We start from the raw sequence: 27007 nt of genomic DNA, 5'->3' as shown, positions 1-27007 counted from the left end.
TTAGTGCGATAAAATCACTTACTAACCTTTTCTGTGTGAAGTTATGGCCAATTTTACAACTTTGTTGCCATGACAATCCTAAAATAACTGTATAAACAACAATTCAAACAACTTTACAGCTCAAATAATACTTTAGTTTTAACAAAAGAATAAATGTAATTGCTTTTATAAAATTATACGCTTCACATTTCTGCTTTTAAACCCTCCAAAAATTTTCCTCCATTGTAATCAACATTGTGCCACAAATGCTGTTGATTGAGCTGAACTTGTATTGAACCCAGAATATTCCTTTAAAACAGTTCCAATTAGTAAATGCATGTTAAATAGTAACATAACGAAGGAACTGTGGAGAAATGTTCCAAGAACTGCCATCTGCTGAAGCAGATAAACACTATTATTGAATATAATAGGGATGTGCATAGCTACATATTTTCAAAATCAACAAGTCAGTGGGTTGCCAGAATGACCAGTCGGCCAGTCAGTCGTAAAGCTGATGAGTGCAATCTTAAAATTCTCTCTCACATTCCAGCTTAATTTACAGAGTCAACTATAAATAAGCCACTTGTAGGTTGATCTTACCTAAAGCGTAAAGGTCGAAACATACTCTATGCTAGTACAATGTGTATTTCTTGCCTGTGGAGGGGTGGGCGTGGAGGATAGGTGTCCTGTGGGCGAGGTTGGTGTCGAGGAGGGGCGGCCTGCAGGTTGGGTTAAGGTGGAAGTGGGGTGCCCGCCAGGAGGAGTAAGATTCCGGCTTCCAAACATGATCTCTTCTGTAATGTCCTTTCCACCCTGGTTTGGGTCACGGATCCGGATCTGGGAGGTCAATAGCACAAAAAAACAGAAGACTCACTAGAGCAACAGATTTAATCATGGTTGCTTTTGGGAATGTCAAAAGTACCGGTATTTCTGTACCAAGACAATACTAAAATAAAGAAAAAAAATGGCAGTCTTTCTTCAGCATCAGTAGTACCAACTCATTTCGGTACCCGAGTGCTGTCTGACTGACATGCAGCCAAGACGTACAAAAACAAAAAAAGCACCATAATAGTAGTCCATACAACTTGTGCACTATATCCCAAATCTTCTAAAACTATATAATAGCTTTGTGTGAGGGACAGACCCTAATTTAAGCTGTTATTATTAGTGCCATTGACAAACAAGGTTGTCCAAGGTGATATAAATGAGAAATCTCTTAAAAATTTCGTGGTTCAAAAATGTAACGATGCCCATTGTGGAGACTGGACTTTTTATATATTTTTTTTATTATTATTTTAGCGTCAGTTCTATCCAATATGCGTGACATCCTACGCCAACGTAATGCAGGCATACATATGGAAATCGCTTCTTTGTGCACAAGGAGCTCTAAAATACTGTACAATTGCACATTAGCAGCCACAGGTTTGTACGATGAGTTCAGCTAAAACTGTAAAAACCGAAACCAGCAGCGGGAGGGAAACGTTCCTTTTCAGTGTGACGGATCGAATGTCTGTTTGAAGTGCGACAGTGATCTGCTCTGACAGCGCGAGTGTAAATTAAAGTTTACAGAGGTTTAATGATAGTGCCATATTAATCTACTATGCATAATGCTGAATATTATGCACAATAATAATGCTATGGGGAAATATATTTCTAATGTCAAGTGTCATGTCTGATTTGATTTAATCAGTAATTGAATGAAAAAAAATATTATTATGATTTAACTGGATAAGCATGCACTTCCATTAAATATGCATTTTTGAAAATAAATTTAGAAGTAATCAGAGACAACATTATTTTAGAAAAATACAACTATAATGTAAAATATTTTAAATGTATGTAATCAGTGACAGTGTGTTAGCAACATACAGTATATTTCTAGTATAATTCCATATTTTCATCAAGCAGAATTATTAGCTAATTTGGTGTCATCATTGCTCTGTTCTGGGCTGATTTTTAGTCCCAATACATCTCTGATGGATCATTTAGCATTTTTAAGAATAGTACTTTTTTGCATTTGCCTTTGAAGTAATAATAATAAAAAATTTAAAAAATAAATCAATAAAAAATTCAATTTTAATTTTTCTTGATTCAGGTTTAGTTTAAAGAATCGTGAGCCAAACCAAACCGTGAGTACAGTATTGTGAATCGAACCAAACCATAAGATGAGTGACTCATTACACCTCGAATCATTCACAATCTTGAGGGTCTCAAGGGGTCTTCTCTGTTTTATGGGTTTTGCCAACATTAGACTGATTTGGTGGACAATTAAAAAAAAAATAGTATATATATATATATATATATATATATATATATATATATATATATATATATATATATCTATAAGAAATATTAATAAAGGGGGCCTGGGTATCTCAGCGAGTACTGATGCTGACTACCACCCCTGGAGTCACGAGTTTGCATCCAGGGTGTGCTGAGTGACTCCAGCCAGGTCTTCTGAGCAACCAAATTGGCTTGGTTGCTAGGGAGGGTAGAGTCACATGGGGTAACCTCCTCGTGGTCGTGATTAGGGGTTCTCGCTCTCAGTGGGGCGTGTGGTAAGTTGTGCGTGGATCGCGGAGAATAGCATGATTCTTCACATGCTGTGAGTCTCCAAGGTGTCATGCACAACGAGCCACATGATAAGATGCACGGATTGACTATCTCAGAAGCCGAGGCAACTGAGACTTGTCCTCCGCCACCCGGATTGAGGTGAGTAACCGCGCCACCATGAGGACCAACTAAGTAGTGGGAACTGAGCATTCCAAAATTGGGGGAAAAAGGAGTAAAAAATAAATAAAAAATAAAAAATAATAAAAGATTATTCTCCACTACTCATGTCAACACTTTTTTTTTTTTTTTTTTTTTTTAAAGAATTTCAGCTTTTAACAAGACTTTTACTTTTTTTCCAGTCTCTGGATGGTTACACGACATGACATTTTTTACTTTAAGCTGTAGAAAAAATATACTCAGAAATTGAAAATATGCTTATCAAAGAATAAGTGTGTTCAGGTAACTGCTTTGTGTGAATTGCATTTTTTATTTTAGAATAATTTAAAAGATTTGGACAAAACAATGAGCGTTAGGCCATTGACCCATTAGCTTTAGCTCTCACATCTCATGTCAAATCTCATTTACCTGAAAAACTTCAAGCACTATTTTTATTTTACATACTGCTTACGATTTGTTTCTTTGTTTACTTGAAAAATCCCTTGGAAAAACTCGAAGCAGTGTTTACTTTAAGGTGCTATATGTAATATTTTTACTGTACTAAATCATAAAATGACCATAATATGTCATTAGAGAGTTAGGAAACATTTTGAAATACTGTCATCTCCAATAACAATGCTACAGCCAGTATATTCTACTTTGAAGTATCCATTCCCGGCCGGAATTTCTGTTTATGTTTTGGCCTGTGTGATCCCGCCCACTGCCCACACACCAATAGCATTTCGACACCGCCGGGTTGCCAGATTTGAACAAGTTTGCAGGCAAACAACACTGCGTGCTGCAGCCATGGAAGCCAGCAAACGGACTGGATCAGAGACAACAGATTCCATCTGACCTAAAAAGCCTCGTCATCCATCTAAAAACCACCATGACCAGAGGCGTAGTAAAACAAGGATAAATATTGGAGATGCCTTTGGAAGATGGAGACAGCTTAAAGCCCAGAAATCCTTTAAAACGGATGCCGAGTTGGCTAATTTGCATGTCAACATTCTGGCAACCCGCATGAGCTTCGAGTCTGGGGCGGGTCAGACGACTCTCCAATATTCTGAATTTGGACTGCAGTACCCATTTCAAATGCTTGTTGTCAATCTTACATATAGCACCTTTAATTGTGAAATACTTGGAGGCTACATGTCATTATTTTGATTTAGTAATACTTATTTTACTTTAAGGAGTTATTGCTGTGGTATCGAAAATGGTGTCAAGAATCGTGAAAATTTTTATTGACTACAGAAATATCACATCGCTACAACCCTAGTTCCCTATGATATCATTATCATAACAGTATAGTCGCAAATATAGTTAAATGTATGTGGGTAATAATTCAAAATAAATTTTTGGAAAAATTGAATGAATACATTTCAACGTACATTTTTTAATTAGCTAGATCAAACAGATCAAATCATTCAAAAGGCATCAAAATCACTGTCGTAACACTGACTTCAAGAACCTCCCAGAACTAACTTTTTTATTTCTAAACGTTGTGCCACTTTACAATAGGCTATAGTGGAAATTTCTGACTGGCTTAAAGGGACAGATCACCCAAAAAATGAAATTTATGTCATTGTTTTCTCAGCCTCATATTGTTCCAAAGCCCTATGGTTAGGGTTTGGAACAACATGAGGGTGAGTAAATGATGACAGAATTTTCATTGCTGGGTGAACTATCCCTTAAATTCTCACTCTGGCCTGGGATGAATCATCCTTGTTGTGCCAACCTCCCAGCATGCAGCAAAACCACCACAGGACACAGTCTGAACCAAATGTGTCAGGCAAACAAACTGACTACATTCCCTGACAAATCCAGTACGTATTCTGGAATCTTGAATTCTGGAAGTTTAATAGACTAGCATGACATATTTACACAAAGAGCCAAAGCCAATACTGGGGTTAAACTAATACTTGATGAATATCTCTTTTAACAACATTTTTTTCATTTAATCAGGCTCTACCAAACAAGCCCATTGGGAATAGGGCTGCTCGATTATGGCAAAAATCATAATCATGATTATTTTGGTCAATAATGAGTTCACGATTATTTAACACAATTACTCATTGACTTTGGAACCATAATGCATTTATAACTTAAAAAAAAAATTCTTTTTAACAGTGGATTTCCTTGAACTTGAAATGTAAACTGCACTGGGTAGGGGAGGAGGCTATTGTCATATGATAAATATTTTATGTTAGGTATGGTTGTCAAATAAAGAAAAGCCTTGATCGCCATCATCTACAGCAGGGGTGCTCATAGTTTTATGGAATGAGATCTACTTTTTCATCATGTTATTGCAGCAAGATCTATCATGTACAATAAAGTCTATACATTATCACAATACCAAAATTTCAGTAGTCTGTAGTGAAATTTGACGATTCTCAATATCAGCTTCAAAACCACAACAAATAATAACACCAACTAATATGTGAATTATGGAAGAATGGTTTCAAGTTCTTAATTATTCAAGACTAGTAAACAGTCAGTAATAAAATAACAATAAAAACAGCAATGAATAGAAATAGATTAAAATATTCAAATTAAGGAAATTCTGTGATTTTTTTAACAGCTTTAAAAGTATTCAAGTAAACAGAATGAAATACAACAAAACTACTACTGGACTTCACTGTATGATTAGAATACATTAATACTTTTGAAAGCTACTAAAGTTACTCAGTCAAGAGCAGAATCAGAATGAGCTTTATTGCCAAGTATGCTTACACACACAGGGAATTTGGCATGGTGACAGAAGCTATATACTGTACATACATACAAACATATACATTTAAACATATATACATATAGTGACATAAAAATAAAAAATAAGATATAACAGAAATATACAATAGAGCAATAATGTTTTTGAATATTTTATATACAGATATACAGTTATGTGCACGTGATATACTGTAATGTATTGAAGAAGAGGTAGGATATGTTAAAGAATCTAAATGAAATATGGATATAAGTAGGAATGGATGGTTTGAATATTGCACATGGTTGTATTGACAAAAGGAAAGTATTTTTAACTGTTCATGAGATGGATAGCCTGAGGGTAAAAACTGTTCTTGTGCCTGGCTGTCTGGTGCTCAGTGCACTGTAGCGCCGGCCAGAGGGCAACAGTTCAAAGAGGAAGTGTGCTGGGTGAATGGGCTCAAGAGTGATTTTTCCAGCCCTTTTCCTCACTCTGGATGTGTACAGTTCAAGCAGGGTGGGTAGGGGAGCACCAATAATCCACTCAGCAGTCCGAAATGTCTTTTGTGGTCTTCTTATGTCTGACTTGGTAGCTGAACCAAACCAGACAGTTATTGAAGTGCAGAGGACAGACTCAATGACTGCTGAGTAGAACTGTATCAGCAGCGCCTGTGGCAGGTTGAAATTCCTCAGCTGGCAAATCAAGTACAATCTCTGCTGGGCCTTTTTCACAATGGAGTCAATGTGTGTCTCCCACTTCAGGTCCTGTGAGATGGTAGTGCCCAGGAACCTGAATGACTCCACTGCTGCCACAGTGCTGTTTAGAATGGTGAGGGGGGTCAGTGTTGGGGTGTTCCTCCTAAAGTCCACAATCATCTCCACCATTTTGAGCGTGTTCAGCTCCAGGTTTTTGTGACTGCACCAGCTGTTAAACTTCCCTGCTGTATGCAGACTCATCGTCATTTTGGATGAGTGAGTGAGTGAGTGTTTTCTCATCATGGTTGTTTGATTATTATAATGACACACTAGACAGCAGCAGGTCTATTAGCTTACATTTATACATACAAATCCGACATTTGAATACAAATCCGCTTTTTTCTCCGCTGTTTACGTTTACTTTAGACATCACTCTTTGTGTTTACATGAATACCTCACCAAGATGAGCATTTTGGAGGACTTCTGAAATGTATTTGACCACTCAGGCGCGCATTAGCACGAGCATTTTTGGAACACACACATGTTCAGCACACACACATACACCGCCTGTATCGAACAGGCCACAGCTGATACTAGATCGCTTGCGAATGATAAAATTACGTGCTCTGGATTACTTTCAACAGCAGAATAAGAATATGAACATTTTAATAAGTGATACAGGCCTAGGCTATCACAAATATAGTCGGTTATATTTTAATTATTGATGTTTTAATCAGTCTGCTTGTCCGGTTGGGCAGGTAAAATTCTCTTTCACTTGCCCCTTCAAAAATCCACTTGTCCCGGACAAGCGTTAATGTCGAGCCCTGATTAAATATTGTATTCAACATTCTCTGATAAAAAATATTCTTCTGCAGTATAGCTCCTAAGTAAATGTATGTTGTTTTAAAGGGGTTTTAGATATTTTGGAAAACAAGCCAAAAAAGATGAATCAAAAACGTATTTTGTTCCAGTGTATAATGGGCTAAGACTACACTCTCTCTCACCTTTATGTAGTGATGGGGTGTTGACTCCAAAAGAGTTGATTCCTCGACTCTAATTCGTCCTAGAATCAGAGTCGACTCTGATACAGGAATCGATTCTTTTGTTTGACTCCGTAACTTTATGAACAGGACGTTGTGATTGGCTCAAAATAATGAACTGGCATTCTTAAAGGTGCAATATGTAAGAATTTTCATGTAATATTTGCCTTTTTTGCCAATGTGTGAAAGGCATGTAACACAACTTAAAAAATGAGCCCTTCCCGGACTTCCTAGGTTGCCTATTAAAGCCTGTAGACTGATTTTCAAGTGAAGGAAGCGGGTCGGTTTTGCCGGGAAAATCCAAAGGATGTGACTTTTATGCGTGCTCCCGAGAGCCTTGCCTCAGTGCTTCTCTTCCGCTATTCAACAGCGACAACAAACTGCAACACTAGGTAATGTTATCTTAGAGATGGAATCCAGCAAATGGCCGGCTCCCAGCACAACACCGACTCCTACACAAACTCAGAGTACGCCAAAAAAATAAAAAAATAAAAATAATAATAATAATAATTATTATATATATAATATATATATATATATATATATATAATATATATACATATATATATATATATATATATATATATATATATATATATATATAATCTACTGAATCCCATCTGCCTAAGTGGGAACATGATCGTGGTCGAGCAAAAACTAGAGTGAACATCGGCAGGACATTTGATAACAGGAGGGACATTTGTTCAGTTCTGGGGATCAAATCCGACCCTAAATTGGCATTCTTCTTATTGGACAGGTAAGCTTACATAACTGCAAAGCATGTGAAATATAGTGCCATAAGGATTGATCTGTGTCATTTTAGCTAACTTGATCTTGCCTGCTAACGCTCAGGAATTGCAAGCTACCTTGCTTCATAACTTTCGAATAATTTCAACGATCTTCTCTTTATACTAAAAGTCAGGTTAATGTCAATGTTCATCTGTAATTATTCAGCAAGGTAAACTACAATAACACATGAAATGAATGCTAGACAATGTTCAAGATAATGCAAAAAGCTCCATACATTAGTGTAACGTAACTTGGTTATACAGAAAATATACACATTCTATTATTATAAAACAATAGCGCATCAATATATCAAAATGACAGTTGTGATGGAATCACATCAATACTGAATTGTGTCAGCATACAGTTGTGTTAAAAAAAATAGCAGTACAACATCAGTAACCTGATGAACCACTGTTATTAGTAGTAGTGATATTTCTGCATTGCAAATAATTTACTTGTAGATGTAATAGTGTAATACAACAGACCCAACTGTCATGACATGCACACTGCTAGTTCTAAGTAATTGACTCATTCATTGAAAGGGGCGTGTTCAAAATAATAGCAGTGTGGAGTTTAATTAAAGAATTCATTCATTCTGTGAAAAAACAGGTGTCATTAATTGTCCTTTATTAAGGAAGAAGGGAAGAACTGTTTCACACATTGTTATAAAATATATTTCAGCAAGAAGCCCCCGTAAAGCACCATTGTTGAAAAAAGGGCATGTGCAGAATCGGTTAAAATTTGCCAAGGAACACATTGATTGGCCCAAAGAGAAATGACGAAACATTCTGTGGACTGATAAGAGTAAATTGTTCTTTTCGGTTCTAGTGGTCATCGACAGTTCGTCAGGCGACCCCCGGGAGCTGAATTCAAGCCAGAGTACACTGTGAAGACAGTGAAGCATGGTGGCACAAAAATCATTGTATGGGGATGTTTTTCATACAACGGTGTTGGGCCAATTTATCGTATACCAGGGATCATGGATCAGTTTGAATACATCAAAATACTGAAGAGATTATGTTGCCCTATGCCGAAGAGGAAATGCCCCTGAAATGGGTGTTTCAACAAGACAATGACCCCAAACACACGAGTAAGCAAGCAGCATCTTGGTTCCAGACAAAAAGGATTGAGGTAATGGAGTGGCCAGCTCAATCCCCTGACCTCAACCCCATTGAAAACTTGTGGAGTGACATTAAAAATGCAGTTTCTGAAGCAAAACCCAAAAATTCACAGGAACTGTGGAATGTAGTTCGTTCATCCTGGGTTGAAATACCTGTTTCTAGGTGCCAGAAGTTGGTTGACTCGATGCAACGCAGATGCGCAGCAGTTATCAAAAACAGTCGTTATGCAACTAAATATTGAGTTTGGAGAGAAAAATGTCGACACTGCTATTTTTTTGAACAGATTAATATTCCTTTTCTTTGCTTCCTGTAAAAGAATAACGCAGACTTGATCAAATTTGTTAATGCTTTGATTTGGAATTGAATGTGTAATGTTTCCTCTACATTTGAAATATGGAAATAAAAGCTATTAAAAAAGATTTGCACTTTATTCACTTTTATTAACGCACTGCTATTTATTTGAACACAACTGTATTTATAATGTATTTATAATAATCTATTTTATAAACAGCTACTGTCATCATCTACCAAATTTAGCTAACAGCTATTGATAAAGCTGGCTAGCTAGCTAACGCCGACAAAGGCTATCATATAAATGCAGTCAATGTATCATGCAAAGAAAAGTGATTACTTCAAACTACAGTCTCGCATAGTCACACCTATATCCACACTTTGTTTTAGCCTTGTTCCAGCACTGGAGAGTCAAATATAATATACAGTCTCAAAGTTTGTATTAAAACAATCATAACTGTGTCATTTTAATTATGCTACCTCATCTGTCAGCATGATGTCGGTGAATCACGTTCAGCCTCTTTATACATTACGTCATTGTTTTGGTCGACGCTCGCTCGCGAGTGTGTGCGCGAGCACGAGCAACAGGTAGCTGGCTGCAGTTCACTTAATGGCCACAGGTGTCATTAATAACAAGGGTTTCTGAATCTTACATACTACACCTTTAAGAACCAATCACATCCTCTACAAACACTTGTTGGTTGATGGGACACCACCTCATTCATCATGAGCGTTTGAGTGAGAGATAATGTGCATGCGTGCAAAAGAGAGAGAGGGTGTGACAGATTTTAAAACTTTCTGAAGTTTTTGTAGTATTACATTAATGCAAGGGACAGTGGTTGGAGAATTGGATTCTCCCAATTTGTCTAGTTTCTATTTGACAATGAAATTATTTCCTACCCGGCCTGTTTCTTGTTATTCTCCCTCTTAAAATTGGATATGAGTAGCAACTAGGGAATGACATTGTTACCAGTCAATTTAAGGTAAAGTTATGCAATGTCTCTAATTATAATAGCAGGAGTTTATGTCTTCATGTCACACATTTGAAAAACTCATAAGAGAAAATAAAAACTAAATTTAGTGTGCGATTAAAGACTGCAATCTTCACAGGTCCATCGCCAGAACATATGGAATAGGAAACACTATTAACTTACAGGTAAGCTAGTGATATTTATCAGAACAATAACCACACCAATATATCTTAATTAAACCCACTACTATTTAATCTGTTGTGGTTGAGACTGCTGAGTTTAAAAAGCTGCCGTTTTAAAATTTTTACCATACGTTCCATAAAAAACCGATTTCACGTACCATACTGTATGTTCCATTTATAAACAATGGTCCAAATTAATATTTTTTTTATTTTATTACATCTCCATAATATGCCTATTAATAGTTATTGAAGTGAATCGAGCAAGAAAATATGTGTGATTTGTTTTTCCATCGGCATGGAAGCCATCTAGACTAATGTAAGCTTCTCCCATCCCACTAACGTTAGTGTTTGGATTTGGGTAGGACAGGAAAACTTTAACACGGAGCAGCAATCGGACACAAAATACAGTGGATTGAGTGAGCTATATTCATATGAAAATTAAACTATGATTTTTATAATTCCATTGATTTTCCGCTCATGCCTGACAAGCAATATTGGGGGTGAAAATATGTCACTTGGGAAGGCACTGCCCACTAATGGCCTCCCCTGGTGACGGCCCTGAATTTTTAAACTATCCTGATTCCATCGACTACAACAGCTGGAGTCAGGAATCGGAGTCGACTCCAAAAAACTCGTAAACGAACACCCCTACCTTATGTCCACTTCGATCCATCTTTAACTAACAAAAAACTAATTTTCTCTTCTTAACAGAGCTGCGTATCGCTGTGATAAGATACACACAGTAAACGTGACACATATATTACGATTCACTATGTCACGAGCCATCACGTTAAAGTCTAGCTGTAGCAAACGCGCACGAGTGACGAGCGTCCCCGCGCCAGAGTGTGCATGAGCCGGGAGAAGATTCAGCCTCTTTCCCGGTCACTTCACGCAACTCATAGATGCGCCGCTGACCACACAGAGAAATGCTGGTTTCTGAAATTAATTTCATAAACCGCTTCCTTATTATTTTAACTTTAATATGGGATCTTTAAATATATAATGCCAGGGTGTTTCATTGCGAAGCGGATGAAGCGTTTTATCTCAATTATCTTGTTTTCATAATTGTTGGAAGCCAAAATCGTAATTGAAAATAAAATTTGATTAATCGCCCAGCCCTAGTTGGGATTAAACTAAATGAGGTAGTGTGTTGCAGGTACTCACTGGTTTCTTTTCACGCTTGGCTTGTGGAGGAGGCAGTTGTGTAGGCACTATGATGGGTGGAGAGGGGGGGTAGACTGTCTGGCCAGTGTAATATGGCGGCCCGGTAGCTGTTGTTGGAAAACCAAAGGAGGGAAGGAAAAAAGTGTGAGCTGCTTCACTTGAAATCTAAACAGACCCCCACCCCCAAGTCGTTTGCTTTCTGGAAATGGGGTAATTTCTCAGTATGTTATTCAGACACACACAGAAACTACATGGAGCTAATATAAACCAGCTGGGTGTGATGCAAGAGTGCTCACACTGAAGTGTGCACTACAGAGAGGTCTGTACTTGCCATAAGGAGTGGGGTATTCCCCAGGGCCGGGTCCTGGGTAGAATGTTCCAGACCCTGGTGGCTGGACGGCATACTGCTGGGGAGGTCCCATGTAAGGTGCACTATGTCGAAACTGTGAGGGGAATTAAAGTTGCAAAAACTGATTTTAGGGGGATGACAAATTTTGCAATGTAGACACGGTGTAAATGTATGATTTATCAAGACGGTTTAAAAGCAGCAAAGAAATCATATAGCTGAACAACTGAAATCCACTAAACCTGCAAATGTAGGCATGTGATTCAAATGAACCAACTCAAGAGTCATTCATTTAGGAATCAAGCTACACTGGTCACACTGAATGTTTCACGCTGAATATTCAAATGAACCAATTCATAAGAGTCATTTGTTCTGGAATCGGACAACACTGGTCGCGCTTAATGTTTCACACTGTATAATTAAATGAAGAGGCTCATAAGAATCATTTGTTCGGGCATCGGACTACACTGGTTACGCTGTATGTTTCACACTGTAGATTCAAATGAACCAACTCATAAGAGTCATTTGTTTGGGATTTCAGCTACACTGGTCAAGCTGTATGTTTCACACAGTATAATTAAATGAACCGGCTCATAAAAGTCATTTGTTTGGGATTTCAGCTACACTGGTCAAGCTGTATGTTTCACGCTGTAGATTCAAATGAACCAACTCATAAGAGTCATTTGTTTGGGATTTCAGCTACACTGGTCAAGCTGTATGTTTCACGCTGTAGATTCAAATGAACCAACTCATAAGAGTCATTTGTTTGGGAATTCAGCTACACTGGTCAAGCTGTATGTTTCACACAGTATAATTAAATGAACCGGCTCATAAAAGTCATTTGTTTGGAAATCAGACTACACTGGTTGCGCTGTGTGTTTTACATGGTAGATTCAACAGATCCGACTCATAACAGTCAATCGTTCGGGAATCGAGCTACACTGGTCACACTGAATGTTTCACACTGTACAGTGCATCTGGAAAGTATTCACAGCGCTTCACTTTTTCCAAATTTTGTTGTGTTACAGCCTTATTCCAAAATGGATTAAATTCATTATTTTCCTCAAAATTCTACAAACAATACCCCATAATGACAACGTGAAAGAAGTTTGTTTGAAATCTTTGTAAATTTATTAAAAATTAAAAACGAAAAAAATCACATGTACATAAGTATTCACAGCCTTTGCCATGACACTCAAAATTGAGCTCAGGTGCATCCTGTTTCCACTGATCATCCTTGAGATGTTTCTACAACTTGATTGGAGTCCACCTGTGGTAAATTCAGTTGATTGGACATGATTTGGAAAGGCACACACCTGTCTATATAAGGTCCCACAGTTAACAGTGCATGTCAGAGCACAAATCAAGCCATAAAGTCCAAGGAATTGTCTGTAGACCTCCAAGACAGGATTGTATCGAGGAAAAGATCTGGGGAAGGGTACAGAAAAATTTCTGCAGCATTGAAGGTCCCAATGAGCACAGTGGCCTCCATCATCCATAAATGGAAGAAGTTTGGAACCACCAGGACTCTTCCTAGAGCTGGCCACCTGGCCAAACTGAGTGATCGGGGGAGAAGGGCTTTAGTCAGGGAGATGACCAAGAACCCGATGGTCACTCTGACAGAGCTCCAGCGTTTCTCTGTGGAGAGAGGAGAACCTTCCAGAAGAACAACCATCTCTGCAGCACTCCACCAATCAGGCCTGTATGGTAGAGTGGCCAGACGGAAGCCACTCCTCAGTAAAAGGCACATGACAGCCCGCCTGGAGTTTGCCAAAAGGCACCTGAAGGACTCTCAGACCATGAGAAACAAAGATTGAACTCTTTGGCCTGAATGGCAAGCGTCATGTCTGGAGGAAACCAGGCACCGCTCATCACCTGGCCAATACCATCCCTACAGTGAAGCATGGTGGTGGCAGCATCATGCTGTGGGGATGTTTTTCAGCAGCAGGAACTGGGAGACTAGTCAGGATCGAGGGAAAGATGAATGCAGCAATGTACAGAGACATCCTTGATGAAAACCTGCTCCAGAGCGCTCTGGACCTCAGACTGGGGTGAAGGTTCATCTTCCAACAGGACAACGATCCTAAGCACACAGCCAAGATAACAAAGGAGTGGCTCTGGGACAACTCTGAATGTCCTTGAGTGTCCCAGCCAGAGCCCAGACTTGAACCCGATTGAACATCTCTGGAGAGATCTGAAAATGGCTGTGCACCGACACTCCCCATCCACCCTGATGGAGCTTGAGAGCTCCTGCAAAGAAGAATGGGAGAAACTGCCCAAAAATAGATGTGCCAAGCTTGTAGCATCATACTGAAATGGAGATTTGAGGCTGTAATTGGTGCCAGAGGTGCTTCAACAAAGTATTGAACAAAGGCTGTGAATACTTATGTACATGTGTTTTTTTGTTTGTTTTTTTTTTTATAAATTTGCAAAGATTTCAAACAAACTTCTTTCACGTTGTCATTATGGGGTATTGTTTGTAGAATTTTGAGGAAAATAATGAATTTAATCCATTTTGGAATAAGGCTGTAACATAACAAAATGTGGAAAAAGTGAAGCGCTGTGAATACTTTCCGGATGCACTGTAGATTTAAATGAACCACTCATAAGAGTCATTCATTTGGGAATCAGACTACACTGGTCAAACTATATGTTTCAAGCTGTAGATTCAAATGAACCAATTCATAAGAGTCATTTGTTTGAGAATCGGACAACACTGGTCACGCTTAATGCTTCACACTGTATAATTAAATGAAGAGGCTCATAAGAAACATTTGTTCGGGAATAGGACTACACTGGTTGCGCTGCATGTTTTAAGCTGTAGACTCAAAAGAACCGACTTAGTCACTGGTGTAGGAATCGAGCTACACTGGTCACGCTGAATGTTTCTTGCTGTAGTTTCAAAAGAACCGCTCATAAGAGTAATTTGTTGGGGAATCGGACAACACTAGTCACGCTGTATGTTTCACACTGTATAATTAAATTAACAGGCTCATAAGAATCATTTGTTCGGGAATTGGACTACACTGGTTGTGCTGTAAGTTTTACGCTGTAGATTCAAAAGAACTGACTCATTAGAATCAGTGGTTGAGGAATCGAGCTACACTGGTCACGCTGAGTGTTTCACGTTGTAGATTTAAATGAACCGAGTCATTTGTTCGGGAATCAGAATACACCGGCTGCACTGTATGTTTCACACTGAAGATTCAAACAAACCGGCTCATAACAGTCATGCGTTCAGGAATTGGACTACACTGGGCGACATAATGATGAAAGCAAATTAACCTTGGGACGGCACGCTTGCAATGCCTTGGCCAAACATCCACAACTGTGTTTGTGTACTGTAACAGGTTTAATTGATGGTGTACCTGGGAAATGTAGTATTGGGGTGTCTGGGGGGGGAAGTGCATGGGCGTCATGGCCATCATGATATGCTGGTTGGGGGGGTAAACTGTAGCCGTGGGGTTCTGCGAGCCTGGTCGAATGGAGGGGTTGTTGGAAGGGAGGGCTGGCCGTGCTGCTTGCATCTGAGTCCGGTGGAGGAACTGTCGAGGAAGAGAAATGAGAGAGAGAACGACAGAAAAAGAGAAACAAGTTCATGTTAACGTAAGACAGTTCACATCAGGACATCCTCCTTAGTCTGTCATGCAATTTAATCAGATCATGAGGCATCTGCCATTGCAGTTAACTGAAAATGTGATCTGTATACACTGAAAAAGCACTGATCACATATGCCATGCTCATCAAACACACATAAACAAACAAACATTAAACAGATGCAGCAGCCTGGAGAAATGAGCAGTACACAGTACTCAGTACTCTCATTTTCTGCTGTAGCAGGGTGGTGACACTACTCTGGCTGCTGGCACAACGGTTTATTCATCAGGAGGATACTGCATGCCTGCAGGAGGATTCGTCCCCTCCCCCATCACTTCCTCCCCCACTCTCACTCTATTCCTCTCTCTCACACACACTCCACACAGCAAATATTACCTCAGCAAACCCAGCCAGTGGGCGCCAGCAGGTGACCTCTCTCTCTCTGATTACTTTCACACTATGTATGTGCATATCATATGAAATTTCCTCACAGGATTAATGAAGTGTATGTATGTACCTTATCTGTCTGTGAACAATCACTCTAGTTGTAAAAGATAGATCATAATAGCTTTAAAATTATTATTGTGTTTCCATTTAATTTTTTCACATTTTTAAAAGGTTAGATTTGTCAGAATTTACCTAATTTGGGCTTTTCCTTAAGCCAGACTTTTAACTTCTGCTCTGATTTATGAAAAATGCTAAAAGCAGGGAATTTCAACATTTTTCGGGGCAACCAAGAACCGCAATAACTGCGCTCCGTTTAACACCTGTGACTCCAAAAAATGATTGGACAGATGGTGAAACCAAAGTGCTTCTCTTCATCCAAGTGGATGAAGAAATATGTCGACAGACTACAGGACCAGTAAGTGTTTCCGTTACTTATGATAAAATAACTATGCACAGGAACAAAAGCCTTTCCGGCAAATAACATCACAGAGTTCAATGGCATTTTGGTGCTGATGTGTGAATGGTATCAAAACGAATAAAAGACGAAAAGCCCTTGCATGTGTGCAAAGGTAATCTGTATTTTTACTGCAATTTAACGGGTTCCATCTGTTAAAGTGGCTAATGATTCTAAAGCCATCTTTACACTGCTTTTTTCACACGACTTTCAAAGGAAGTCACAGAGCAGTCTTAAATTGGCTGTGTAAAAACCTTAAAGGAATATTCCGGGTTCAATTCAAGTTAAGCTCAAACGACAGCATTTGTGGCATAATGTTGATTAACAGAAAAATTTATGTTGATTCATCTTTCCTTTTCGGGAGGGGAAAAAAAAGAGAGCAAAAATCAAGGTTTCAGTGAAGCACTTACAATGGAAGTCAATGTGGCCAATGTTTGGATGGTTTAAAAAGGCCGAAATGTGAGGCTTATAATTTTATAAAAGCACTTAAATGAATTCTTCTGTTAAAACTCATATTATTTTAGGTGTAAAGTTGTTTAAATTGTAATTTTTACAGTCATTTTAGCAACGAAGTTGTAAAATTGGCTATAACTTTACACTTAAGGTTAGTAAGTCATGTTTACACGCATATCCATGTCTTGTGGCTATACTTTTGAAAAAGTAGAGGCCCCTGAAGGTGTCCTGTGGTATCCGGCACCAAGACATTAGCAGCAGATCCTTCAAGTCCTGTAAGTTGCGAGGTGGAGCCGCCCAGCCACCGTGGATCAGAGTTGTTGGTCCAGCACATCCCACAGATGCTCAATCAGATTTAGATCTGGGGAATTTGGAGGCCAGGACAATACCTTCAACTCTTTATCATGTTCCTCAAACTATTCCCGAACAATGTGTGCAGTGTGGCAGGCTGCATTATCCTGCTGAAAGAGGCCACTGCCATTAGGGAATACCATTGCCATGAAGGGGTGTACCTGGTCTGCAGCAGTGTTTAGGAAGGTGACACGTGTCAAATTGACGTCCAAATGAATGGCCGGACCCAGGGTTTCCCAGCACATTGGGAACATTGCCCAGAGCATCACACTACCTCCACCAGCTTTTCATCTTCCCACAGTGCCTCCTGGTGCCATCACTTCCCCAGGTAAACAGCGCACATGTACACGGCCGTCCATGTGATGTCAAATAAAACGGGACTCATCGGACCAGGCGACATTCTTTCACTGATCCAAGGTCCAGTTCTGATGCTCACGTGCCCATTGTAGGCGCTTTCGACGATGGACAGGGGTAATCATGGGCACTCTGATCGGTCTGTGGCTACGCAGACCCATATGCAGGGTGCGATGCACTGTGTGTTATGACACATTCCTCCCATAACCATCATTAACATTTTCTGTGAATCTGGTTTGGACCAGATGGGATAGCCTTCGTTGCCCTTGCGCATCGATGAGCCTTGGGCGCCCAACACCCTGTTGCTGGTTTGTGGTTTGTCCCTCCTCGGACCACTGTCAGTAGGTACTACTCACCACTGCTGACTGGGAGCACCCCACAAGCCTTGCCATTTCAGAGATGCTCTGACCCAGTCGTCTGGCCATAACAATTTGGCCCTTGTCAAAGTTGTTAAGGTTTTTACTCCTGCCCATTTCTCTTGAATTCAACACGTTGACTACGAGAATGGATTGTTCACTTACCATCTAATCTACCCTGACCTTGACATGTGCTCGTTAGGAGATGATCAATGTTATTCACTTAATCTGTGAGTGGTCATAATGTTTTGACTCTCATTGAGAATTTTAAGTAATAAACAATCAATTTTAATTTATATTCCGTCAATTGATGGCTAGCTAACATTTGTTAGTATTAGCAAGCTAACAAGCTTTGTGTTAACAACAATCTATCTTTCCATCTTTCCATCCATCCATCCATCCATACAAATTATCACTGTTTCCTTCAAGCAAGGAGGTTATTTTCAGTGTTCCCTTGGCCATGAGACAACCGTTCTTGTAACTGCACCGCTCAGGTACAACCCAAAACGTTTAACAACATGTCTCAGACTAATCCAAGCCTCAAAACAGAGTGTGCAGCGGACACCCTGTAATTGGTGATTTAACACCACAGCAGAGCAGAGATTAAGAGTAACTGTCTGCGCTCAGTGTGCTAGTCCTACAATAAACATGTTGTTAAGAGTCGGCGTACTCTTTGAAGAGAACATAAATAGTTTATGTCGCTATCAAAAAGCTCCGGAAGATCCGAACAAACTGTTTGTTACATACAGAGGATAAAAGACGATATACACTGATCCAAACTTGGTTTCACTGTCTACCATTGTAAAATAATGTGGTTTAGTGTGGTGGAGTGAACTGGCATGCTTCAATTAAATTACATGATTTCTGAAGTAGTGTTAATGGATTAGAGATGAGATCATGTAATAGGGTGGCATGTTGGGGCAGCTCATGACAGTAGCTGTAAAGAAGTTTCAACTCTTAACTTAGAGGAATGTCTCTCTTATTAAACCAATGTTTTATGAGGACAGTATGCTCTGTTTGCAAAGGAACACAAGGAAACAAAATGCATTCTGAAAAACAAAGCAGAGAGTACGGCCAAGAAAAAGACAGCGCTGATGGATGAACAAATGTTCAGGAAAAAAAAAGAAAAAGATGTGGGGAAGTTACATCACATTCATCCCAGAGGCGCATGAGAGGGACTGAATTTCACAATGAAATAAAAAAGAATTAAAGGGACGGTTCATGCAAAAATGTGTGAAAAATATTTCATCATTTATTCACCCTCATGTTGTGCCAAACCCATACTTCTTCCTTCTGTGGAACACAAGAGAAATGTTTTTAAAGAATGTTCACCCTTTTTTTCCCCCATACAATAACAGTGAATGGTGGCTGAGTTTAACATTCTGCATAACATTGTTCCACAAAAGAAAATCATATGAGTTTAGAACAACATGAGGGTATGTAAATGATGACACTTATAGCCCAGTCCAACACCAGTAAAACTGTCAGAGGAGACAAGAAAGAAAAGAAACAAACATAAAGACCACCAGTGGAGCACAAAAAGTGCTGGCACACATTGCTTGTGTGTATTTAATGGGTGATTTCCTTTCACTTAGACTCATACAGGCCAACAGGGGAAGGTGCACAGCCCGAGGCGTAGACCACTCTGTGCTAAACTACTGTCACAATGCTCTTTGAGTGTGTGTGGTAATGCCAGGGAGGGAAGAAAGCGGAGAATTTGTGTCTGTGTGTTTGTAAGGGACAGATAAGAATGAGTGTGTGTATCTGAATATCAGAGAGAGGAGAAGGGCATGAGAGACTGTACAGGTGTTCTGCAGTCCCAGCAGTGGGTAAAAGATGAAGAAAAAAAAAACCCAGTTCTCTTTGTTTTTCTTTATAAACAGTAAACCGCTTAATAAATGTACTGGGGAAAATAATTGGCTTTGGTGACATGACTTAAGTAGAATTCTATGGCATTTTAAAGGTAAAATTACCTGTTTTGCAGTAAATTAGCTGCCATTTCCCCACACAATTATTAAGCAGCTAAGTCCTCACACTGGAGTTTACATTCATATATATACAAAGTCAATTATAAAATAATTCCAAAAACTCAAATGCAATTATTACAAGATTTTAGGCTGTTGTGTTACTGACAATGGGCAGTGGCAATGGTGAATTTCTTAAAAATGTGACCAATATCAGTTTTAAATACCTTAAGGGTACAAGAACTAATTTCATGTATGGAAATCTGCATTAAAAATTAGGTCTGGGTACAATTCACTGTGTAACAATTTTTTTTTCTTTTTTTTTGGGTAGTAAGTGTTATTTCCTAATTGCTTATGCCTCAAAAGTATAGGAAATGGCTATTATTTCCCACAAACTTTGCTTTTGTGACCAGGACAGTGATATTTTGAAATGTACCTATTTTCAATGAGAAAATGGGTAAATTTATGTCTTTTCGTTCACATAAAGTCAGAAAAAAACAACATATGAATCCAAATGAACATGTATTTATCCTAAAGTAATATTCAAAGTCATGCTGGTCCATAATGGTAACAAGTACCCGTCTCTTCCCCTGGCTCACTCGGTGCACCTCAAAGAGGATTACAACAGCATCAAGACCTTGCTGGACGCCTTTAAGTATGATGAGTATGGCTGGGAGGTCATAGGAGACTTCAGAATGGTGGCATTCCTGATGGGTCTCCAAGGCGGTTTTACCAAGTTTCCCTGCTATCTTTGCCTTTGGGACAGCAGGGACACCAAGGTGCACTACCACAGGCGGGACTGGCCACAGCGAACCAAGTTCTCTGTGGGGAGGAACAACGTCAAGTGGAAGCCACTGGTGGACCCCCAGAAGGTGCTGATGCCACCATGGCACATCAAATTGGGCCTTATGAAACAATTTGTCAGAGCTCTAAATAAGGAGTCGGCAGCCTTCAAGTACCTTCAAGACTTCTTCCCTAAGCTGTCTGAGGCAAAGGTCAAAGCCGGTGTCTTCGTCAGACCACTGATAAAGAAGGATTTTGGATTCATATGTTGTTTTTTTCTGACTTTATGTGAACGAAAAGACACAAATTCACATGTTTTCTCATTGGAAATATTTCAAAATATCACTGTCCTGGTCACAAAAGCAAAGTTTGTGGGGAACAATAGCCATTTTCTATACTTTTGAGGCATAAGCAATTAGAAAATAACACTTACTACCCAGGAACAAAAATTGTGTTACATAGTGTAATTGGTTTTCCGATTAATCACGATCGATTTTTGTAAGATCGATCTTTTACTAAAGTTTTCTTCAGTTTTCGTTGTGTTGGTTATTTTATCTGTTAAATAAATTGCAATTGAACTGCATTGTTTGGACCCTGTTGTTAATTTATTTCATTTTTATTTAAAAATCGAACTGACTAATCGATAAACAACTAATCGATAAAATCTATAATAATCGGAAATTAAAATCAGCGACGTCACTTTATAGAAAAATGTGTTGCATGATAACTTGTGTGAAAAGTGACAGAGACAAGCTGAAGTGGGAAAAACACAACCCGAGTTGTCCAGCCCACAAGAGCACTTTCTAAACACACAAAGAAATCTCAGGAGCATATAGTTTAATGTGGAGCGGTTGCCACGTCAGGTGAGTTGACAGAGTGCTTGTGCTGTTTGATGCGTTTAAGAGTTGTTTCTCTCCAGCGAATACATTTCATTTTACTGTAAATTTCTCTGTTTTATGATGTATAAGTGTTATGATTTTAAGGCGCATATTTCCATTTTGCAAAACTGTCTATCTTTACCATAAGCGAGTCTCAGTGAAACTTCACCGAATGAACGAGTGTTTGCATCCATGCAAACCGATCACAAAAGAGAAAGGGAGCGCCATCATTTTGATTAAACTCTGCTCTGTGGTTTAGAATCGTACAACATCAAACCACAATTACAGTTTCAATGTAATCAATTGTGCAGTTTTCATGGATATCAAACCGATGTCTCACAGGTCAAAGTTTGCAGGTTTTAAAGCGTTTTAGATGGTTTCCCCTCATCATATATGTGCATGTTGTCAGCACGAGAGAACCAATGCACGCGTTGAAAGTGCGAAAGTTAATCTGCACTGCACAGGAGAAAATTCAAGTTTACAGATGATTGTACTATATTGAACTACTGTATATAATGCTGAATACAATGTATAATAATGCTATGGGAATTATTTTATCGTCCTGATAATGCCAAATGTAATGTCTGATTTCACCAGTAAATTTATAGAATGGCAAACACTATTTTACTGGATAAGCATACACTGCCATTAAAATGTGTTTTTGAAGAATATAATATTTTTTTTTAAAGAAATGTGATCAGGGACAATAATATTTTAAAACTTATATTATTCATTTTAAATATTCAAAATGTATATTAAACATAAATCGGTATTTTCTTTATTTTTAGTTGAGCAGAATTATTAATTTCTATTCTAGTGTCACCATTGCCATATGCAGGGCTGAACTGTAGTCTCACTCCATCCCTGATGGATTATTTTCTTTTCTTTTTTTTCCTTTACAAGTAAAGGAAAGGAACCATTTTGCATATGTCTTAAAAGTAATTAAAACAAACATTCAAACTAAACTTTTTTTTTATTCAGGCTTTGCTTAAAGTATCATGAGAGTATAAAACTGCGAATTTGGTATCGTGAATCAAACCGAATTGTGAGATGAAGCGTTAAGCCCTTAATCATTTATGTTATTTAATAAATATATTTTAATAAAATATAAGAAATGCAATTTTTCTTTTTTACTGATTAATTGATTAATCAAAGAATTAACTAAAGATAGTTGCAGCCATATTTGGAAATATACCCAAGTGAATCAGAACCGAATCAAATCATATCGAAAAATGAATGAGAGCTTGTAAATCGAATCAAATCGAGAAATATTTATCAACACCCAGCCCTTTTTAAATTGTAGTTCAGAATAACCCATTAAGAGGAGCATGATACTCTCTCCAGGACCCAGCACTACGATGGGGAACTGGGCTCAGTTGCAAGAACAACAAAAATGTATTTCAACTCGTCCCACCTTTTCTTTCAAAAAAGCAAAAATCGATCTTACAGTGAGGCACTTCAATGGAAGTGAATGGGGCCAATTTCTGGAGGGTTTAAAGGCAGAAATGTGAAGCTTGTAATTTTATTAAAAGCATTTACATTAATTCTTCTGTTACTCATGTTAACATGCATATTGTTTATGTCTTGTGGCTATACTTTTGAAATCTTGAGTATTTTAACGTTTACGGATTTCCATTGTAAGTGCCCAGATTTTCCTTTTTTTTTTTTTTTTTTTTTTTTAAGAAAAGGGCCAATTCTAAATTAATTTGTGTGTTGTAATCAACATTATGCCACAAATGATGAGGATTAATCTTAACTTGTACTGAACACAAAAAATTACTTTGAGAAAAGTGACAACAGCCTTACAATTATAAATAAGGTTTTTCTCAACTTAAGGAGTTTCTTGCAACCAACTGCTAACTTTTCTGTTCTTCCAATCAACATAAGCCAGCTATTCCAGCCTGTGTACTGTTTGCATGTCTAATACACTCCATCTCCACTCTCTCCTGTTTCTGTTTGTTTTCTAATGGCCTCTGGGCATCAGTTTTAGCTGGTCTGCAGTGCTGGCGAGCTGGGACTTGTCGCAGCCACAGGGGAGAAATGAAACCTTAACTCAGCTCTTTTAACATCAGCACAGATGTCCCCGCTGCTCATTACACAGTCAAGAGCTGTTCAATAGGGTGAACTCTTCATAGGTCTGTACACAGTCTTCTATTTATAGTATTATTTTCCTCCTCTGAATAAAAATATATACATTTAACGAAAAGGCCTTATTTATGGAATTACAAGTTTATGTCAAAAACTACTTACTGGTCAATTATAATTCCATTCATTCAAAAACTTTATCTTGTGTTGCTCCATCCAGACCACTGGGCGCCACCATGATGATACTGATTGCCACTGGACTGTTTTCTGGTCTCCATAAGAACCAATGTAAAAACTACTGAAACTATTGATCCAGATGGAGAACAACCACCATTTTAAGTGTTAGTAGGAGTAAAAATGAGTTAGAGCACTTAACTTGCGCAGTTGTTGGCTTTCAATACAACTCAAAGTATTTAATGATATCATCGTAACTATGCTCTGGCCACAGCTTCATGTCATCTACCCACTCCTTAAACTTTGACAGGTGAGGCACTGTCAAAAGTCATATCATAGTGTTTCCCATTAGCATGCATTCAGCATGCAAGCAATCACTGTACTAGCTAGTTTATTTAATTATTAAGTTAACTTAACATGTCTAATTTAGTTGGGTTTACTCAACCCAAGTAGGTTCCCTCTAAGTATTTAAATTGAGGTTACATGGTAATTTTAATTTTAATATAAGAAAACTTATTTCAAATACATGAAACCACATGAAACCACTGTCCATAGTTGAATCAAGTTAAGCCAGAGTTAAATTTAAAGTGCCATCAAAATGTATGAGTTGATGTAAAAAATTGATGTAACTGATTACCAACGTTTTTTTTATTGCATTTTTTTTTAGTTCTGCTAATTTATTGGGGATTACAGAGCATATGAATTTCTTTATAAAACATTATTTATTTATTTTTTAATAGATGAAATGGATTTGGATGACAGAGATGGTTAATACAAAGTTACCACATATTTACTGTAGTAACTGGTATATTGGCAGATTCTTACGCTTAAGGTAAATTGTTGTGCTGGTGCCCAATCATAATCTCATTCATCCAGAAATGTGCTATATTTGTAGTTTAGCCTGTTGTGCATGTGTTAGGACATCTGCTACAGACAAAAAATTCAAGGGGTAGATTATCAGGAGACAGCATTAAAACATCGACTTTCCTTTAAAAAACACCCACTTGCTGGCGATGCCAATCGGAGGATGGAGACACGGCCCATGTTATTTGGTGGTTTGCTGAGAACCAGGAATTTTGGTTGAAGGTTCAGAGTTTTGTGTGTGACGTGTTGGGCACTGGGGTTTCGTTTTGCCCCAGACTCTTTATTTTGGGCGATGGGGCGGTCATCGATGTGGGGAATAAACACATAAAAAATTAGGTTCTGACCAGTGTCATGATCACCAGGCAAATTATTGTAAGGGGATGGAGGTCGGCTGGGGCACCCCCATTTCAGGAGTGGTGCACGGAGATGGGGAGGGTGGCAGCTTTTGAGGAAATGTCATTTAGAAGATTGGGTAACTTAAGATTTGTTTGTTGGGAAATGGGGCAACTATTTGGAGTTTTTGGAGGGCTCTCGGGGAGGGGCAGTGGAGAAAGAGGTAGAGGTATAAATGTGTGTGATTTTTATTATATATATATATATATATATATATATATATATATATATATATATATATATATATATATATATATATATATATAACATTTTTGTTTGTTTGTTTGTTTGCTTTTTTTGTGTGTATATACTCATGTGTGACCACAGGAATGTTTGTTGAGGGTCAGGGTGGGGTTGGGGATTGGGAGGGGTAATTGTGGGGATTAAATGTTGATTCTATGTATATATGTTTTGATTTTCTTTATTTACTATTGGAATCAATAAAAAAATGTAATTACAAAAAAAAACAAAAAAAAAACATTGACTTTCCTCAACACTACTTTCAGTGCCTTTATGCAAGAACAAGAAATGTGCTATGGTGTGATAAAAAGAACAAAACAGAGCCAAATTGTGGGTGTGTTTTTGTGTGCATGGATGCCTGTATCTTAAAACCAACATGAAACCATGTTTGCAACCCATTTTACTTCCATTGTCTGACATAATTTTGAGCGTTTTTATCCAGTGGAATTGACTGAATCATGAAAAGTAGTCGTTACATAACAGAATGGATGGAGAAGGGGTTGAAAATTAAGAGGGATTCATGATGTCAACATAAAAAATATGATGTTAACATGACTTTAGTGTGATAAAATCGCTTACTAACCATTTCTGTGTAAAGTTATATCCAATTTTACAACTTTGTTGCCATAGTAAAGTAACACCATAAACTCTAAAAAGACTGGAAAAACGTTGATTGAAACAACTTTACAACTCAAATAAAGTTTAAACAAAATAATTAATGCAAGTGTTTTTATAAAATTATACACTTCACATTTCTGCCTTTAAACCCTCAAAAATTGGGCCTCATTCACTTCCGTTGTAAGTGCCTCACTGTAACCCAGATTTTTCCTTTTTTAAAGAAAAAGAGGGACTAGTCCAAACATTAGTCCATAAATGCTGTCAGCTGAGCAGTGTTTCCAGTATAAAACTTGTATTCAACTCTGAATATTCCTTTAAGAAAGTAAATCTGATATTAGTGCAGAATCTTAAATGTTTGTTTATTTCTTTATTAAGTAAAATTTTATATCCCAGATTTTAAATGTGGACTAATGTATATATATATATATATATATATATATATTATAGGCATGGTTGTCCACTATATACTACAGCCGATATATCGGCATATTACTAGTCATTTTAATGCCAGCAGCTAGTGGGAGGTGTCTGGAATATGGTGGTGGTCAGCAGGGCAAACCCACCATGTGAAGTCTATAGATATTTACAATCTGACAACAATGAATCAACTGGCACAGTACACTCGACTTTCTTTAAAGGTCACCTGCATGTGGTCGCATGGACTTTACATGTAGAGACACATGTACCGCCCACAACTGTTTCCAGAGAACATAAGCCAATGCAACTTACTTTCTAATGCTTCAAATGACTTCTAAATGCATTCGGTTAACAACATGCAGAAGTCCACACTGACAACTGCGTTTATGCTCAGGAAAGTGACATATTGGGCAATTATAACTAATAAAAGGTGCATTAACAGCTTTAACAAGCATTAGCAATAAGCATCAGTCTTCATTATTGCACATCTGCTCATTAGATGGGATGAATTGATGAAATCATCATTTAGACACTCCTTCAGTTAAGAATTAGATGAGTCAGAGGAGACACTTCTCGTGTCTGCCT

At 38.2% G+C, this 27007-nt stretch overlaps 1 protein-coding gene and 1 long non-coding RNA gene across 6 annotated transcripts in view; one reads left to right on the top strand and one right to left on the bottom strand.

The window, feature by feature from the left end:
• The window catches only part of LOC127427564 (eukaryotic translation initiation factor 4 gamma 3-like), a 94191-nt gene that overhangs the window by 44523 nt on the left and 22661 nt on the right, over nt 1-27007 (bottom strand). For 4 of the 5 annotated variants that reach the window (XM_051675198.1, XM_051675199.1, XM_051675201.1 and 1 more), the window contains 4 exons: nt 15363-15539; nt 11980-12091; nt 11649-11755; nt 634-825 (listed from right to left, as the gene is read on the bottom strand). In XM_051675198.1, coding sequence (XP_051531158.1) covers nt 634-825; nt 11649-11755; nt 11980-12091; nt 15363-15539 — 588 coding nt within the window. The remainder of the gene's footprint in view (nt 1-633; nt 826-11648; nt 11756-11979; nt 12092-15362; nt 15540-27007) is intronic. The other variant, XM_051675200.1, reaches the window with a different exon arrangement.
• On the top strand, nt 15548-25335 carry LOC127427625 (uncharacterized). The gene is made up of 3 exons (XR_007894957.1): nt 15548-16453; nt 23616-23766; nt 23937-25335. It is a non-coding gene; the product is annotated as an uncharacterized LOC127427625 (long non-coding RNA).

Source organism: Myxocyprinus asiaticus, chromosome 37 (assembly GCF_019703515.2).
Source record: "Myxocyprinus asiaticus isolate MX2 ecotype Aquarium Trade chromosome 37, UBuf_Myxa_2, whole genome shotgun sequence".
Lineage (NCBI taxonomy): Eukaryota > Metazoa > Chordata > Actinopteri > Cypriniformes > Catostomidae > Myxocyprinus > Myxocyprinus asiaticus.
The sequence above is the reverse complement of the archived record's forward strand: the minus strand, read 5'-3'. Positions and strand labels throughout refer to the sequence as shown.